The sequence below is a fragment of the Rhinatrema bivittatum genome, chromosome 9, assembly GCF_901001135.1.
Source record: "Rhinatrema bivittatum chromosome 9, aRhiBiv1.1, whole genome shotgun sequence".
NCBI lineage: Eukaryota > Metazoa > Chordata > Amphibia > Gymnophiona > Rhinatrematidae > Rhinatrema > Rhinatrema bivittatum.
This window is the reverse complement of record NC_042623.1, coordinates 264,328,992-264,347,154: the sequence shown is the minus strand read 5'-3', so window position 1 is coordinate 264,347,154 and position 18,163 is coordinate 264,328,992. Positions and strand designations below refer to the sequence as shown.

Below are 18,163 nucleotides of genomic sequence, written 5' to 3'. Positions count from 1 at the left end.
TCTTCTCAACTTACCTCTAAACACCATTTGCCCACTCCAGATCCGGCAAAACTCAGTTGCAAGAATCCTCACAGGAGCAAAAAAGCATGACCACATCACCCCAACACTTATTTCACTTCATTGGCTACCAATAAGATACAGGATTGAATACAAAGTCCTGTCCATCCTACATAAAATTATATATGAAGAACAAGAAAATTGGCTAAGCCCCTACATACAACTACATACCCCAAGCAGAAACCTTAGATCAGCAAATAAGGGACTCCTAAAAACACCACCAACGCACTCAAATCAACTCACCTCAACCCAAAAAAGAGCAATCTCCCTTGGTAGCCCAAAACTTTGGAACTCCCTACCGACTAAGCTCAGAACTCAAGAAAACCTAAAAACCTTCAAAAAGGAGTTAAAAACGTGGTTTTTCAACAAAGCATACCAACTCACCCAATGAATACCACAACATCATTGCCCTCCAATCCAACTTCATGAATAAATGAAATTCATCACATCTAGGTTTTCATAAATAAGAAATGAAACAAAAAATCTGAACTAAATCCTTACACATGTTATCCACTATGCTTAATAACAGTTTGTACTTTGCATTCCTTGTTTAACCCCCCCTTATCCCTGTAACCTTATTTTGTAAACCGTTATGATGGCATTATTTTGACGTTTCCGAATGACGGTATATAAAACTCATCAAATAATTAAATAAATAAATAAATAAATAAATAGATAAATCTATGCGTGGCTACAAACATGCGTATATGCTATAAGCAGTTGTTTGAAAGTTATCCACCCCAACTTAATTCACTAACTCTTCTTATTGAACTTACAGTAAATAAGAAGGCAACTATAAATCAGATAATGAAGACTAGTAGAAAAATGCTGTGTCAAAGAGTTCAAAAGCAGATTTAAATCACAAGTCCACGCCCCTTCCCAACCACTTAGATTCTCTAACCTAATGCTACTAGATAACTCTCTTCCAAAGCTCACCCACCTTGAGGAAACCAGAGAATGAGCATTTTTCTCTGCAGGACCACTCCAATGGAACAGCCTACCTAAGGAAGTAAGATGTCTCTGAAAAAGTACTTTGTTTAAAAAAACCCTAAAAACTTTCGTCTTCAAGAAAGCTTTCTCAAATCGAAATGATAATGGAATACCCCAACATGTCCATCCTCAGATGGTTCTACATAGCAGACTTCTGCCTTCACTTCTGGCCCCTATGTCAAAAATGGACTCTCTAGGTGTTATTGATCTGATGCCTGATGGGAGGAGCAATCAGATAGTAGTTAGCACTCTGTTCGAGATCTGTAGTTATATATGAGAGTTGTGGGTGGATCCTTGGACCAGTGGCAGATGACCACGCCCCCAGGGGATGATCCCAAGAGGGACCACTGGTCAGGCTCAAAGTTAGGAGACAAACACACACTAGTTCTTTTATTAGACAGTATACTGAACCACCAGAGATGGCAGTAGTGAGCTGGTAAACCCAGCTGGGCTGTAGTCCCTCAGATACTGGAACAGCGATCCCTGGAGGCTGAGATATAATATCCCAATGAAGCCCATGAACTAGAAAGTATAGGCCCTCGAAGAGCGAGTACCTGGTTCCAGGGAAAGCTCAGAGAGAATGATGGTAACTCACTGATATAGTTGGTAGTGAAGACTTCCAGGCAGAAGAGTATATGAAGCAAGTCTGGGATCAGGGCCTTCGAGGAGCGAGTACTGGTTCCAGACTGTCACCTGAAAAAACAAGGAGAGAGCGAGGCCCCCGAGGAGCGGGTACCGCTGGTAAGTCCGAGGAGGCAGAGTAGCTTAGGTAGCGAAACCCTTGCTAACTCGAAGTGTTAGAAATTCCGAGACCTTAAATATCCGTCGCAGGCGACGTCATCTTCGGGGGACGCCCCCGAGGTTCACGCCAATGCCCCCTAGGCCTCCAGGAAACATGGTGGTTGCAGCATTGAGCCGGTCCGGGAACACCTGAGGACAAGCGGCAGGAGAACGCCGCGGCAGCCTCTTCCCGCGGACAGAGAGGGAGGCACCAAAGAGGTAAGGAGGGCGGAGAGATGACATCGGGCACCAATGGACACAACACTAGGTGCATATTTGTTTTTCCCCCTTCTTGAAGAATTATGTTGTTCCCTTTTTAGTAAGAATGATGCATTGTCTTGTTCTCTCCTTTCATTTGACTGTTTATGTTCATATTGTACCCCACTCTGAACATAGGAAGGGCAGGCACCCCGAGTAAAATATTAAGGTCTGCCACACACACACATTCCCTCCCCCCTCCATGTTAGGGATAAAGCAAAATTAGCAAACAAAAGAACCCAAGACAGTCTTGTCACCGTAAACAATTCACCAAAAAAGACTGAAAACTCTGAATATCAATTGGTGTACACCTAGTATAAGTGCTGAAATAACTTTTTCAAATTTATTTAAATTTTTCAAATTTTATGTGAAACCGCATCAGCAAGCCTGGCGACGGCCGTGATAACACTTGCCGTCCGGACCTCTCGTCATGTGCGGTAGTTGATACTTTTATACTGTCCAAATTTGTTTGAACATTATCTGTTCTCAGATAATGTTCAAACAAATTTGGACAGTATAAAAGTATCAACTACCGCACATGACGAGAGGTCCGGACGGCAAGTGTTATCACGGCCGTCGCCAGGCTTGCTGATGCGGTTTCACATAAAATTTGAAAACTTTTTCAAATTTATTTAAATTTATTTCAGCACTTATACTAGGTGTACACCAATTGATATTCAGAGTTTTCAGTCTTTTTTGGTGAATTGTTTACAGGGATAAAGCAAAGCCACAGGTCAGCCAGCACCATTTTGGATTATGATGCTAGTGGGGCAGGAGCAATTGGGAATTATTCCTTCCCTCTTTTAGACCTATGGTCAGGATGTATCCATTTACTTTTTACCAAGTGAATAGACAGACATTGCCTCCCTTTATTTTTTCAATGCTTTACAGAGGGTCTGCTGAGGAGTATACTCTGTCACCTTGAAATTTAATATATCGTGGCAAATTGTTTGCTCAGAAAATTAATTTTGGAATCCTTAAAAAGCATGAATCTGTGAGCTTGTTAATTCTCTGTATCTGAAGCTTCTGGAGAAGGAACATCACTAGCATATGCCTGCTCTGCACAAATTGTCACAAACTAGAGATGAGAAGCTGCCTCTGATTTGTCTTTCTTTAGAAACAGAACACTTTCCTCTCATAGGAGAGCCCTGTCATTCATTTTGTCTCTCAGCAAATGTTTTATTCAGCCACTCTGAGGGGCCGATGCAATAATTGTGCACAGAAAACGGGTGCTCGGTGTTGAGCACCTGTTTTCCTAACGCTCGCCCAGCCACCTCTCCTGGGTATAGGATTCAATATTTAAATGAGAGGATTGTGGTAAAAAGGAGGAGCCGGGGAAAAACGTGCGTCCCTAGCATCTCCTCGGCACTGGGCACACAGGAGAGGGGGCTGTCAAGCAGGTTGGAAAAACGGGCTCAATCTACGAGTGTCCGTTTTCTCCCACTACCGGCATAGACACACACAAGATACACAGCCTGGACCATGTATCTTGTGTGTGTATTGGGCGTCCAGAATTCTTTTTATTTCACCAATACTATTAGGAGGAATCATAGAAAGCAGGATTTTTCTTTTTTTTTCAATGCGCCCTTGAATGTGGCAAATCCTTACGCCAGTCCCAGGCCTAATCTATGATGCAAAAGCTCTGGACCTCCATCGACCCATCTGTTGTATGACAGCCTGTGGGAGACCAACAGTTGCAATGCTAGAGGCGGCTCCAATGAGGAATGAGTAAGTGCCGAAACTTTCACTCTGAAGCTCGGCTTTCGCCAATTTTTTTCTTGAAAACTGGTGAAAACTGTATCTGCTTAATGGGGATTTATCCTGGTGCAGTAAAAACAAGCCATCCCCTTTTGGGCATAAGGTCATGTTACCAGACCTTTAACTGCTGTCAAAGTGATGACTTGACCACGTGCCCCTTGATCAGTTTTGGACTGTCACAATCATAGGTATAGCAGGCCGTTCGAGATGCTGACATCCTTCCGCAGCTTGCCCTGTAGCTGTGATGCGTTCTGAGATGGTGCTGTGAACTCACTAATGCGCAAGGCTCCAAAGAATACAAGCGCAAAAGCGCAAAAGCGTGGTCTCGAACTCGTCCGTAGCTACTATGGGCAAGATGTGCCAAAGCAATAACAAGAGGTCATGGGTCAATGGTCTCCACATGTTGTGCTGAGGTAAGGACTTCCTTGCCCAACCCAGCATCGCCCTTTTTACGGCGAAATACTGCTCTGCCTGGCCTGTTTCCAGCTTCGAGAAGAATATTAGAATGGCTAAGTGTGAACAAACAATGTTCCTGGACAGCCCCTGCTGCTTGGCATGTACCATGTAGCTAATCAAGAGATCCTTGGGAACCTGGTGATCAGACCAGTTGTTCGCAATGAGGAACACCTTCACTTTGTTGTAGTTGTGAATGTAAGTGTTCCAGGTGGATGGAGCAAGTGATCTTTACAGCATCTCCCATGCCATCCAGTTCCGAAGGAACATAGCTGTTCTGGGACCTCTCTGCCGATCAGCTCCACTTGTAGCGCCAACCTCCTGAACAGGGACCACTTGCAACGAGAGAGAGAATCCACTATCTCACTGCACATTCCAGGAACATACTTCACTCATGCCATAATGTTATTGTGCAGGCAACATAACACAAACTCCCTCAACAACTCTGCCACCAAGAGGCACTTGGAAGACTGTTTATTGCTGCATTGTCACACCATAATACTACCCATTGGCAAATAAGCACCTCACCCCAGATGTGTACGGCGACTATGGGAAACAGCTCAACAAATGCGATGTTCCTGGTTAAGCCGCCCGCTGTCCAGTGGTCCAGCCAGCGCACTGCACACCAAATTCCTTTAAAATAAACACCAAAGCCAATGCCTCCTGATGCGTCAGAGGATAGCTGAAGCTCATCACTGCTCATCGGTTTAGGAAGCCATGTTGAAACACCATTGCAGTCGTTGAGAAACAGACCATAAAGCGGAGTCTTCATTAATTGGCTTGCTTATCCGCAAGCGGTAGTGGCCATGAACCAAACACACCATGGACCGAATTAAGCGGTGCAGGAAAATTCTGCCCATAGGAATAACTCGCATGCAAAGGCCAGGCTGCCTATGAGGTACCTCATGTACCTCAGCATGACTTTCTTGCTGTGCATGGTGTCAGACACTAGATCAGCTATTTTCACCAGCTTGTCACCTGGGAGTCTGGATTCCATTCGCGTGGAATCGAGCTCGATCCCTAAGAAAGTAAGGACCGTTACCAGGCCCTGAGACTTGTCCTCTGCCAAAAGGGCGCCAAATCTGTGCACCAGGTCATGAAACGTGCCAAACAATTTGACGCATTCAGGTGTACCTGCTCTTCTTATAAACAGGAAATCATCTAGATAGTGAACTAGCGTTGCTAGCCCAGCTGCCTCTGCAATTGCCCAATGTAGGAAGGTAAAGAATGTTTCAAAGTAGGCGCACGAAATCGAGCATCCATTGGCAGACACTTGTCGTAATAGAAGTCCCCCTCGAAATGAAAACAGAGTAGTGGAAAACTCTTGGGTGTACCGGTAGTAGCCAAAAAGCAGACTCGATGTCTGCTTTCTCCATAAGGGCACCCTGCTCACAGGATCTTAGCAGCTCTAATGCAGTATCAAAGGACGAATACTGTACCGAGCAATATTCCGAGTGAATATGGTCATTAACACAGGATGAGGTAGATTACACATTTTCCAGGCTCCTTTTTTGAAACGACTGCCAGAGAAGATACCACAAGAATCTCCAGTGGGGGCTCAACGAAAGGACCAGCAATCCGCCTCAGCTGAACCTCCTTCCTGAGCTTCTCCCTGACAATGCCGGCCAGACTGTGCGCCAAAGGGCATTGACTACCTTGACGGATTGCGGCTGACCTGTGTGGGGAAACAGAAAAACATCTTGGAAACTGCTTAGCAAAGTATTCGCCCCCACCCTATTAGGGTAACGCACCAACCAGGGAAGCATCGCCTGCCACTTTACAGAGGTTGCTCCTTCTGCGAGCATTTGTTTCCCAGGGTGAGGTGCTGAGCACCGACTATAGAAGTGCTTGTATCTACAGTCGGTAGTGGAGCAGGCCCCCCGGTTGTATCTCCAACAGACATCATTAGGGACTTGCATGCGCTTGGCTTGCCTGCATGGGCCTGCTCGCTACGAAAGGACCGCAAGCTTGCTTTGGTGTCGAATGTTCACGCCATCATTTTTGTGAGTCAGAGGCTGACATCCTGTCTTCCCCAAGACATAGCAGACTTACTGGCCATTTTATCCCGAAAGGCCTCATCATAATTAAGCCATGCGAACCCTCTGTGCTTTTTATAAATGCCCAAATAGTGTCCAAGTATGTGAAGAAGGGCTGCACTGCAGCGGGCTCTGCACGCACAACTACAGAAGCTATTCGAGCGAATGCCCGCACCCAGTTAACGATCTCTCTCTCTGTGGGTTTAGCTGCCTCTAGTTCCTTTTTCCTTTCCTCCTTAGTCTGGCCCCGCTTCCTGTGCCCCTCCAGCAACCGGAACAAGTCAATGTAATGTCTGTGCCTGATGCGATGTCTAAGAGCTTTGGGCACAGATTCCCAAAGTTCGTGCTCTGCTCCAGGCAGTTCTGGGGGTCATACCGCCTCCTCCTGATCTAATCTACTTGCCACAGAAGAGGAACACAATCTTCTGAGAAAAAAAAGGAAGATGAAATGGAAGATCCGCTGCGTGAGGAAGACGAAGACCGCCCGTGCCTCGCTCTCTTGTATCCATCCTTTCCTCTGCGCTCCTTTCAAGAGACCTCATCTATGCTCCACCAAGCAGTGCGGGAATCTCTGCCGGTGGCTTCGGTGTCGGGGGATCTGCCATCAGCATCGCTGCAATGGGACACAGCTGAGCGCTCAGGTGATGATTACCGGCGTTGACGGCGTGTCTTCTCACCCCCAGGTTGATGAAGGCCATTTTGAAGCGCTGCAGGGGGCTCCCTGACCCCACATCTGCGCCCCCTCTGGCAAGGACGGTAGTGACTGCTCTCTCCCACGTCCCTACCGCTATCGGGATATGGTGAAAATTCCCAGTAGGAATAAGGGGGGAGATCTGGATGCATATGAGTAGTGAGGCCATCTTTTCCGCATGGACCGGGATTCAAAATCGAAAAGCCTGTACCCCCAGTAATGCACAAAACCGTCCAGCCTCTGGTTCAGCCCGTGCCGTGAATCAGGGCTTCCATGGAAATGCTCAGACGACGAGCGGGAAGCCGGACAGGATGGGGATCTGTACCATGGCTCCTCCCTTAGGCTGCGCATGCTCTTAACGCTGGGCTGGCGAGAAGGTGCAGGGGCATGTTCTGCATGGCTGATCGGGTTTTCAGGTACCAGGCTAGGGAAGAACGGTGGAACAACTTCCAGTAAGAGAACCGCATGGTCCTTGATCTGGTCTCTTATGGGCAGCAGCATCTGTGCTGAGTGCATCAAAACTGCTTCGCAGAATTATCTGAATTCTGTTTGCCTTTTGGAATCTTTTCTACCTTATTCCCTCCTTTCCCAGACAATTTCGCAGCCGCCTTCGCTCCTTGAGGGGGCCAGGATGCCCTACCTCCTCCCCATCAGCGTCTAGCTCTCCTCTGGTCAGAAACGCCAGTGGGCGGGAGGGGCCATAGGTCAGGGTCCTGAAGGTCCCGCTCCGATGGGCACCTCAATGACGGGAGTGAGTAAAACCTCCGTAGCGCACCCTGCTGGGGCCTGCTGAGCCACAGCGGAGGAGTTGGACCTCAGGGGCATCCGTAACAAAGCTTAGCAACACATCAGCTTCACCACGTGCTCACTTGCTCCGGATCGGCCGAATCCTAATTTTTTTATTTTTAACAATCAGAACATGTTTTTTTTTTAGGAGCGAGCTAAATGCAGGATTGCACGGTCTCGAGAAATGGGAATTGGGCGGGAAGCTGGGCAAAATTAAGCCTGCAGCTATATAAATTTCGCCAGCTGCCTGCAAAGTCCAAATTTCTCCTTTTTTTAAAAAATGTAATTAAAGGAGAAGAAAATCTTTTAAAGTGAGGAAGTGCTTTGGCGCTACTCACTCGGGTGATCGGGGCGGGGCTCGAACCAGCATCGCAATCGTGCGAATCGTGCCGCACTGGGGCCAAAGAAGAAGAGACCAAATTAAGGGGAGCCGGCAGGTTTTAAATTTCCCCGGTCACATCGCCCCCCCCGCCAATGTTATCACGCCACTCGCCCGGGCCAATCGAATGGTCCTGCGTCAGGGTGCGTTATAATGACATCACCGCGCCGACACTGGACCGAATGGGAGAAGTGGCGTCACGAGCCATGCCGGCCTGACAGAAGGTGGTGCTCCGCCCAGGACACCGGCCAGACGGTGCCGGTGCCATTATGACCGTCACGGAGGGGAGGGGGATGCGACTCCCCCCTCCCCGCCGCGCATCCCCGATACGCCCAGCACAGCGGGGGCGGCACTCCACACGGATGCGTCGGGCACCTGGTTATTCGCAGCACCTGCACATCCCAGCTGGGCGGGGGCTGCCCATGTTTTTCCTACGTGAGCTTGCCTCATGGCACGTGTGCACGCAGGGGACACTGGCAGGAAGCTGTGCTTAGCCCCACATCACTGGCCAGCTGTCTTTGAGTTAACCAATAGAAGGGTCTGGAGCCCAGAGGGAGGAGGATCCTTCTGACCTGTGCATAACTGCGTGAGGGTCAATGGAAGAGAACGCTCTATAGATAGGTGGAGCCAGCAGGTCGCAGCAGCGATTAGGGCACAAGGCTGTTAACCTGGAAAACCTGGTGAGACATTGCCAACTAACCCTCATCGTGAGCAGATCACTTAACCTCCCCTGCGCCAAAGCTTTGATTGAAAGCCTGCGGAGCAAGAAACCAGGGGAATTGCCTTGCGCTGTACTGTGTACACCAATGGTATTTGATAATTTAGAAGCGAACCATATACAATGAGGAAAAGTGCCCAAAAGAAGATTAAATGCAAGGTATGAGATAGTGAGACGCACAGACCTGTGCGTTTGAAAACTGCTCTAATGATTTTGCACTGCAATTTGTTATTCAGACTCCCAAGTTATACTCAAGTGGTTTGGTTTTCTACGAATGGCTCTATTCCTCTTTTTTCACTGTAATCTGCACATTTATTTGTTTTGAGCAGTATAAAACTGATTATAATTCTTTTTTTGTATTGACCGGCATAAAACATACATGTGGTATTGCAGTGATGATGGGAAAGGATGATGAAGTATGTTTTATGTTTTACTGACTGGAGTTCTTTGTAAACCACTGCAGGTTTTTCAGAATAAAAAGTAGGCAATCAAATAAAGCAATAAGTATAACAGTTTGCATCTTGGGGCAATGGGAGTGCATGTGATTGACAATGCAGTTTAAAAAAGTATATTAATCACACCACAGAAGTCAAACTCCTCTCCCAATACACAGCAATCCAATATGGAGAGGGAAAATATATATTCCCAAAAATATTAAAATCCTTATTGAATATATGTAAGTAAAGAGAAAGGTATCATAAAGTTAAAGTGCCATGATACCTTTCTCATTACTTACATATATTCAATAAGGATTTTAATATTTTTGGGAATATATATTTTCCCTCTCCATATTGGATTGCTGTTTAAAAAGGTATGCCATATGTTTGACATTTTCTACATTAAAACATTTTTAAAATATGTGATTATGCAACTGCATAGAATAAGTTGGCAAAGGGTTAAAGAAAAATGTATTATAATAAGTAATGGTTCAGCAGTGGTTATGATAATAAAGCTGTTGTAGACATAATGGGGTCAATTTTCAAAGCATGCTAATTTTAATTAAGCTCCTAAATTTCATGCATCGAAATTTAGATTTTCAGATGAGAGTTCACTTAAATTTAGGGATCTAAACCTTAATTTATACCTATATTCATAGATATAGAATCCTAAGTTAGGTGCCTGGGGCAGAAAATCAGTCTTAAGTTCCTAACTTTTTCCTCCACCCTAACTCCACCCCCCTAGGTACCATCTTTCAGGCACCTAAGTTTACGGATTCGGCCCAAGTCAGTTTTCAAAAGGGGCAATTTGGGCGCTCAACTCCCAAACTTTGGGGGTCATTTATCAAGCGGATTGCATGCGATACCAAGATGAAGGCGGAGTTGGGGGCGGAGTCAGCCCCGGAACAGGAGAAGTCGGGGCGGCACCGGGGCTGACGACGTGAAGACTGCGCAGACAGTGAAAGGTAAGCACCTTTATCGCTGTCAGTTTCGCGCCGAATAACTACACCTTTTATGGTGTAGTTATTTGGTGTGACACCGGCAGCGATCGCACCGCGGAGAGGTGCGATCGCTGCCGGTGTCACATCAAATAACTACACCTTTTATGGTGCAGTTATTTGGTGTGTGACACCGGCAGCGATCGCACCGCGGAGGTGCGATCGCTGCCGGTGTAACACCAAATAACTACACCTTTTATGGTGCAGTTATTTGATGTGACACCGGCAGCGATCGCACCGCGGAGGTGCGATCGCTGCCGGTGTCACACCAAATAACTACACCTTTTATGGTGCAGTTATTGGTGTGACACCGGCAGCGATCGCACCGCGGAGGTGCGATCGCTGCCGGTGTCACACCAAATAACTACACCTTTTATGGTGCAGTTATTTGATGTGACACCGGCAGCGATCGCACCGCGGAGGTGCGATCGCTGCCGGGTTGTCACACCAAATAACTACACCTTTTATGGTGCAGTTATTTGATGTGACACCGGCAGCGATCGCACCGCGGAGGTGCGATCGCTGCCGGTGTCACATCAAATAACTACACCTTTTATGGTGCAGTTATTTGGTGTGACACCGGCAGCGATCGCACCGCGGAGGTGCGATCGCTGCCGGTGTCACACCAAATAACTACACCTTTTATGGTGCAGTTATTTGGTGTGACACCGGCAGCGATCGCACCGCGGAGGTGCGATCGCTGCCGGCTATCGCAGGACCACCCCCCCCCCCCGCGGGATTCACTATGCCTTGCGGCATTCGTAAATCCAGCCCTTTGGAACCAAACCCTTTGAAAATTGATCCTAATAACACTATTAAGAGGGAAAAAAAATAAAAGCAAGATAGGTGATAAAGCTATATTTATCATATCATCCTCAATCAGTCTTTGCCTAGTGAGAAAGTTAGAATATTTATGCAGAGGCCAGGTATGGGGAGGACGATTCTCAAAGCATTTTACATGTGTAGAAATGGTTTTCTCTGAATTAGCAGGCCTCTCTGTAAATTGCCCTCCCAATGCGGCTATAAGTCCAGGGGGATGTGCAACACCAGGAGTACTTTTATCTCTGCTGAGCGAAGGGGATTCTCGGGAGCATGCTCAGGTCTATTGCACTGGTAAATGGTATTTTCAAATTGGCCCGCAGAATTTTACAGCTAACAATCTACCTGCAGGACGAAAACAAAAAATGGACGCAAGTACTATGAGTACTTTGTACCTATAGCAGGTTTCAAAGTGGAAGTAGGCAAGTGCCTTCCCTTTAAAAACTGGTGCAAAGCCCACAGGGGAAAAGCACGCGCCCTCATGCTGCCAGCGCAGAAAGTTTGAAAATTGTCCTCTGCATATTTTAGAAATATTTAAAATGCTTACAATTGTTGTTGTTTTTCTGGGTCTCCATAGTGGGTTTGTGTACTATCCAGTCACCTGAAGAAATAAAAATCAATGCATTGGGGAGGATAAGGTATAATTATTTCAGCTAGATCCTTTTCATAGGACACCCACCAGTTTGCATCTTAAAATATTCATTAGTCCAAAGTTATCTTCTCTTATCCAGCTGCTTTATTGGAGTGAGGGAGGGAGTCTGGACAAATTTTAATTTGAGCATGCGATTATGTAGCAAGATGGCGGATGACGGTCTGACAGGCGAGGGAGGAAGTACCCCAGAAGATTGCACTTACATGCGATAATTAAAAATGTTTTAACTTGAAATTCACATTCACTATTCTGAATGATTAGAAAGGGTAATTAATCACAATAAAATGGGCATTAAAAGGTGTGAACATACAATCTTAAAACATCCTGTCTGATTCCACAGAGACTTTTTCAATACATTACAGCTCCAAATGTATAGACTAAGGGGTTGATTTTAAAAGCGTTGCTCATGCTAAAATGCCAATACAGGTGTGTATGTAGGCCACACGTGAGCAACGCAGATTTTAAAAGCTGAAATTTATGCGCGTAAATGCGCGTGCGCGAGCAAAAATTAAGGGGACAGAAAAGGAGCGGGCATAGGCATGGCAGGGCGGGGCCAAAGGTCATGCGCGAAACTCCGTATTTTAAATCCAGAGGCTACAGTGCCTGGCAGCTTATTAGCTGCCTAACTTTACTGCTGCTCCTGATGAGGAGCAAGTCTGCAGATCTCGCATTTTAGGGCTTACATGACAAGGTGAGGGGGTCCAGATCAGCTAGGGGTTGGGCAGGATGAAGAACCAGAGGGGGTCTGGATGACCTCGACATTGTCTGGACAAACTGGTGCACTGATTGGCAAAACTGGAAATGTCCTTCATGCATGTTTTAAAATTAAGAGCATATATACGCAGAGTGGGGTAAATTTTAAAAGCTACGTGCAGGCGCCCGCACATGGATGCCCGATTTTATAACATGCGCGCGCATGTTATAAAATCGGGGGTCGGTGCACGCAACGGGGTGCACAATTGTGCACCCTGTGCGTGCCGACGCCCGTGGCCTTCACCTGTTCCCTCCCAGCCCGCTCCGAAACTTCCCAACCCCCTACCCTAACCTCCCTTCCCCTTCCCCTAACCAACCCACCCCCTATCTCTACCTTATCTCTACCTCCCCCCAGACCTCTGTCCTACCTTCTGCGCCTGCAGATTGCACAGACTGGCACTTGGCCGGCACACAAAACTCCAACACAGCGGCAAATGGCCACTGTGTCGGAGGCCTCTGGCACTGGACCACCCCCGCCCCCCTTCCCCGTCCCCTTCCCCACCCCTTTTTCAAAGCTCTGGGACATAGATGCGTCCCGGGGCTTTACACGCATCACCGGGCCTTTGTAAAATAGGCCCGAAACGCGTAACCCCACTAACGCGCGTAGGGCTTTGAAAATCTGGCCCAGTAAGTGTATTTTCAATCATGCGTGCACAAGTGCACGCATGATTTAAAATTCCATTTGTGCATGTATTGGCACACGCGTGCTCATTTTAAAATTAGCCCGTAAGATTTTTGGTTTTTAGAATTTAGATTCTGGCCATCTTCAGTGCCAGCAGCACCGGCTCCTTGCTGCTTTCAGAAGCTGCAGCAGTGCAGAGGCTCTGGAGGTTTTCAAATAATGAATCTGAAAGAGCCTGCTCCAACCACACCAATCTAACTTTTAGGGAACTTACAAGGTCATTCTTCAAATTGCAAATTTAAATGAGGGAAAGGGGAGGGGTTTGGGCGGGGTTTAGGAAAACGAGGGGCCAGTGGTGCTGTGCAGGCGAAAACGCACCGCCGTGATGCGGCAGCCTACTCAATATCACTCCCCCACCCCTTTTCTTCCCGCGGCTCATCATTCCGCTATTATATTTACAGCGGAATGATGAGCCTGTATGTTTACAGCAGAATGATGCATCCAGGGGTAAGGGTTTTGGAATTTCATTTGAAAAGCCCCCATGACCACTGTGCTGCCAGGAGTAATGGGCATACAAAGACAGCCAAAAATTCTCAGGTCTATTTGACACACTGAGGTGCCTAAATTTTCATCTGAAAATGTACTTATTTGGATTTAGCTCATGTCTTATCCTTGGAAGCTCAAGGCAAGTTATTTTCAGGTACAGCAGGTATTTTTCTCTGTCCTCAGAGTGCTCACAATCTAAGTGGCTCATCCACTAAGCCACGTTACACCATTTATCACGTTTTTCACATGGTAAATGCCCTAACATGGAGATAAGATGAGATATTTGAAATATCTCATGTTAAATGAGCCCTGGTACCACAAATATAAAAATGAGCGTTTGCATGCTATGAGCTTATTAATACCCTAAATTAAATAACGTGGCTTGCTGAAAAAATTTGCAAGCTGCGTTACTAGACCTGTACATCTCAAGGCTCCCGGGGCACTGTATTAAAGGGGCTGCTTTGCCCTGCGAACACCACTCCCAGCTAAAGTAGTAAAAAATCCCTGGAGGTGCGCATTGAATCCCTGTATCATATCTCCCATCACCCACTGCTATTTAGATGACGTCTACCCCTGCAGTATGAAAATCCTGTAGTGTCAGTGAACCTAATTAATCTTTTGTCATAACATCAATGTCATCATATGCCCAAAATACCTACACATTCGTAGCTTTGCAGTCCAAACAATCTCATCTGAATCCATTTCGGTCAAAGACAGCTTGAACTCCTCTGGTTGCTCAAAGAAGACTTCAGTATAATTTTTCAGTTTTGAAACCGAGTCATCAAGAAATTCAATGTCCTAAAAATTAAGTCAGAAAACCATTTAAAAATATGCATTCTTATGAAACTAATCACAAAATTAACAGCAAAATGAAATGCAACTCGGCAGCTAGATAACAGCTACACAGCAACTCATTAGTAGCAACCATACAACAATTCAACAATAATTCATAAGTGACTCACTGTCTACTCACTATTAGTTAAATAGGAACTCATTGGAAGATTATTAGCCACTCATTAACACCATATTAACAACCCAAGGGCAACTCATTAGCAAATCACTAGCAACTTTTCAACTTAGTAATAGCCAAATAGCAACTCAGAAGCCAAAAAGCAATTCACTGGAAGTTCAGCCACTCATTAGTACCTAATTAGCAATCCAATAGCAACCTATTAGCAGAAAGACAGAAATTCACTGGCTGTTGATTAGTCACTCATTAGCAATTCATTAACATTTTCAATTGCAACTTAACAGTTCTATAGCAGCTCATTAGCAATTCAATGGTTATTAGTAACCGTGTAACAGCAATTTATTTTTACATATTAACCTGATTAAATACCTTTGAAAATTGCCCTCCAAATATTTCCCTTTAGCTATATTTATACGGATAGAGTATTCTGAATGAAAATTGACCTCCTCAAACGCATCTAAAAGTACATGCAGTTTCCACAACAAATACACCTTAAACCATGGGAATAACAGGCACTCCTGGGGGATACATTTAGGTTGGGGGAGGCAGACTGCACACATACATTTATTTCCAAAATCACACATGCTATTTTGCGCCTTCTTCATCGTCTGCACAAATAGCGGGTGTGAAGTGGAGTGCTATGTGGAAAACATTTCATAACGATCAGAAGAAGCCCTTTATTTCAATGCCCGACTCTGGCCGAGTTTCGCTCATAGAGCTGCCTCAGGGGCAACTAAAATTGAACAAATAAATATAAAACCTTAAAACAACACAATTAAATAATTCAAAACAATAAGGACATAAAATACATGTATAGATGTACGTACTTAAATCATAAAATAAAATACATGTATAGGTGTTCAGATAAAAATTAAAATAACACAATTAAATAATTAGAAATATAAAATACATGTATTAATGTGTGAATACAAACAAAAAGTGCTTGATACATGTATAGCTATATAAACTCATGGAATCCAAACAGATTAAAATTGCATTTGGACATCAACATGGTGTAGACAGAAAACAAAGAATGAATGATTCAATAGAACTGGAGAGGCTGACTTTCTATGAATGTAATTCTTAATCAGAGGATATAGTGGAGTCAATGTAATCATAGTTAGTGCTTACTTCAATTAGCAGGACTTAAAATATGCCCTTTGGTGGGGCTGTGACAGAATCCAACCCATTGCAGCCAAGGGAGATCTCAGCGGGGCCGTGATAGCCTCGGGTCACGACAGGTTGGGGTCTATCTCAGTGGGGCTGCGACAGAGCCCAACCTGTCGTGGTCCAAAGAAGGTCTCGGCAGGGCCATAACAAAGCCCAGCCAGTTGCGGCCCGAAGGAAGTCTCAGCAAGGCCGTGACGGCGCCCAACCCAACACAGCCCGAGGGAGGTCTCGGTGGAGCCGCGACCTCCCTCGGGCTGTGTCAAGAAGAAAGGCCTATGGCCCACAGTTGACAGAAAGATGCATCTAGCGATTGCAGGGCCACTGCCTCCCACCTCCCCTCTTGCACTAAATAAGGGGTATTGTGGGTGCGGCCAAGGCACAGAAGAAAGAAGAACACCTGAGAGGGGTATGTGTGCGTATCTGTATGTGTGTGTGTTTGTATAAGAGAATTTGCAAGGGTGCAAAAGAGAGAACCCCTGCATGTGTGCATGAGGTAGTGAGAGCCTGCATGTGTATATGAAAGAGAGAGAGCCTACATATGTGCATGAGAGTGCCTGCGTGTGTATGAGAGAGAGAGCACCTACATGTGTACATAAGAGAGAGAGAGAGAGCATCTGCATGTGTGCATGAGGGAGAGAGAGCCTGCATATGTGCATGAGAGTGCCTACGTGTGTATGAGAGAGAGCACCTGCATGTGTGCATGAGAGAGAGGAAGAGCATCTGCATGTGTGCATGAGAGAGTGAGAGCCTGCAGATATGTATGAGAGCGAGGACTGTATGTGTGTATGAAAGAGGGAGAGCCTGCATGTATGCATGAGAGTGCCTGTGTGTATAAGAGAGAGCACTTGCATGTGTATGAGAGCTGCATGTGAATGAGAGAGTGCATCTGCATATATGCATGAGAGCCTTCAGATGTGTATGAGAGAGTCTGAATGTATGTATGAGACAGAGAGCCTGCGTGTGAAGGCCTGGCGTGTATGATTGAAAAACAGAGATAGCCTGAATGTATGTGTGAGAGCCTGCATGTGTATGAAAAAGAGAGTGCCTAAGTGTCTGAAGGAGAGAGAGATGATAAAGATTGTGTGGCCCCCTTCACCCAAATCCACAACAATCTCTGGGAAATCAAAAGATGCCAAGTATTTATTTATTTAATGGTATAAAGAGAGGGAGATTTTTAAATTATTTAATCTTATAAAATTTTAAATAATGGGGTGTTATTTCATGTGTCTGATGTTTCAAAATATTTTATTGGTGTTTGGGAAATACTAGAACAAATCTATATGATTTTTTAAATCATTAGGGACCCATTACTGAAAGATGGCCGTTTAAGTAACTTGGCTGGATATAACTTATCCGGCCAAATTACACAGTACATACAGTGGCACGGCTATGTTGCTGAATGTATGCATATATATTTTGTACTTAGTCGTATAGGTTATAACCATATAACTTATGTGGCCAAGACTGAATACTGCTCCTTAGCAACATAAGTTATGCATCTAAGTCCCTCCACCCACAACATATGCAGCTAACCTTTTAGCCATGTAAGGGTCTTATGTGGTTAAGCAGCATCCACTAAACGTAAGCGCATATTCAGCGGCTGCTACTTAACTAAAAAAAGTTCAGCTTATCTGCCTAAGTAGCACTGAATGTGCTTTAAATATTGGGCCCCCTATGTTTGTCAGCTGCTTTGATATATTCATTCTTTTCATGGTTTTAATATTATGAATGATGTCCTATCTCTCTTGATTTTACTGCTTGATGTTTTGTGAAGAGTGATTATGTTTCTGTTTTTCCATTCTTGCATGCATAGTACAGTTGGGCCAGAGCATGTTTGTGAGCGAGAGAGAACGAGTGAGCCAATGAGCATATGTTTGAGCAAGAGGACTATTTAAGCCAGTGGGCCTGAGTGTAAAAGACAGCGACTGAGTCAGTGAGCATGTGTGTGAGCAAGAACGAGTCAGTGAACATGTGTGTGAGCATGTATATGAGAGAACATGAATGAGCCAGTGAGCATGTGTGAACAAGAGTGTCAGTGTGGGACACAGTGGGCATGTCTGTGAGAGAGAGAGCATGTGAACCAGTGAGCATGTACGAGAGAGCACGTGAGATCTACATGAGATTGCCTTCCAACCTTTCCAATCTACCTTCCAATTGCCTTCCAACCTTTCCAATCTACCTTCCAATCTACCTTTCTATCTACCAATCTACCTTTCTATCTACCAATCTACCAATCTACCTTTCTATCTACCTTTCAATCTACCTTTCTATCTACCAATCTACCTTCCAA

At 45.4% G+C, this 18,163-nt stretch overlaps 1 protein-coding gene across 1 annotated transcript in view; it reads right to left on the bottom strand.

Annotated features, from left to right (window-relative positions):
- The window catches only part of CARD8 (caspase recruitment domain family member 8), a 97,512-nt gene that overhangs the window by 13,051 nt on the left and 66,298 nt on the right, over nucleotides 1–18,163 (bottom strand). The window contains exons 16-17 of the mRNA XM_029617376.1: nucleotides 14,393–14,531; nucleotides 11,708–11,761 (exon numbers count right to left, since the gene is read on the bottom strand). Of these exons, the coding sequence (XP_029473236.1) occupies nucleotides 11,708–11,761; nucleotides 14,393–14,531 (193 nt within the window). The remainder of the gene's footprint in view (nucleotides 1–11,707; nucleotides 11,762–14,392; nucleotides 14,532–18,163) is intronic.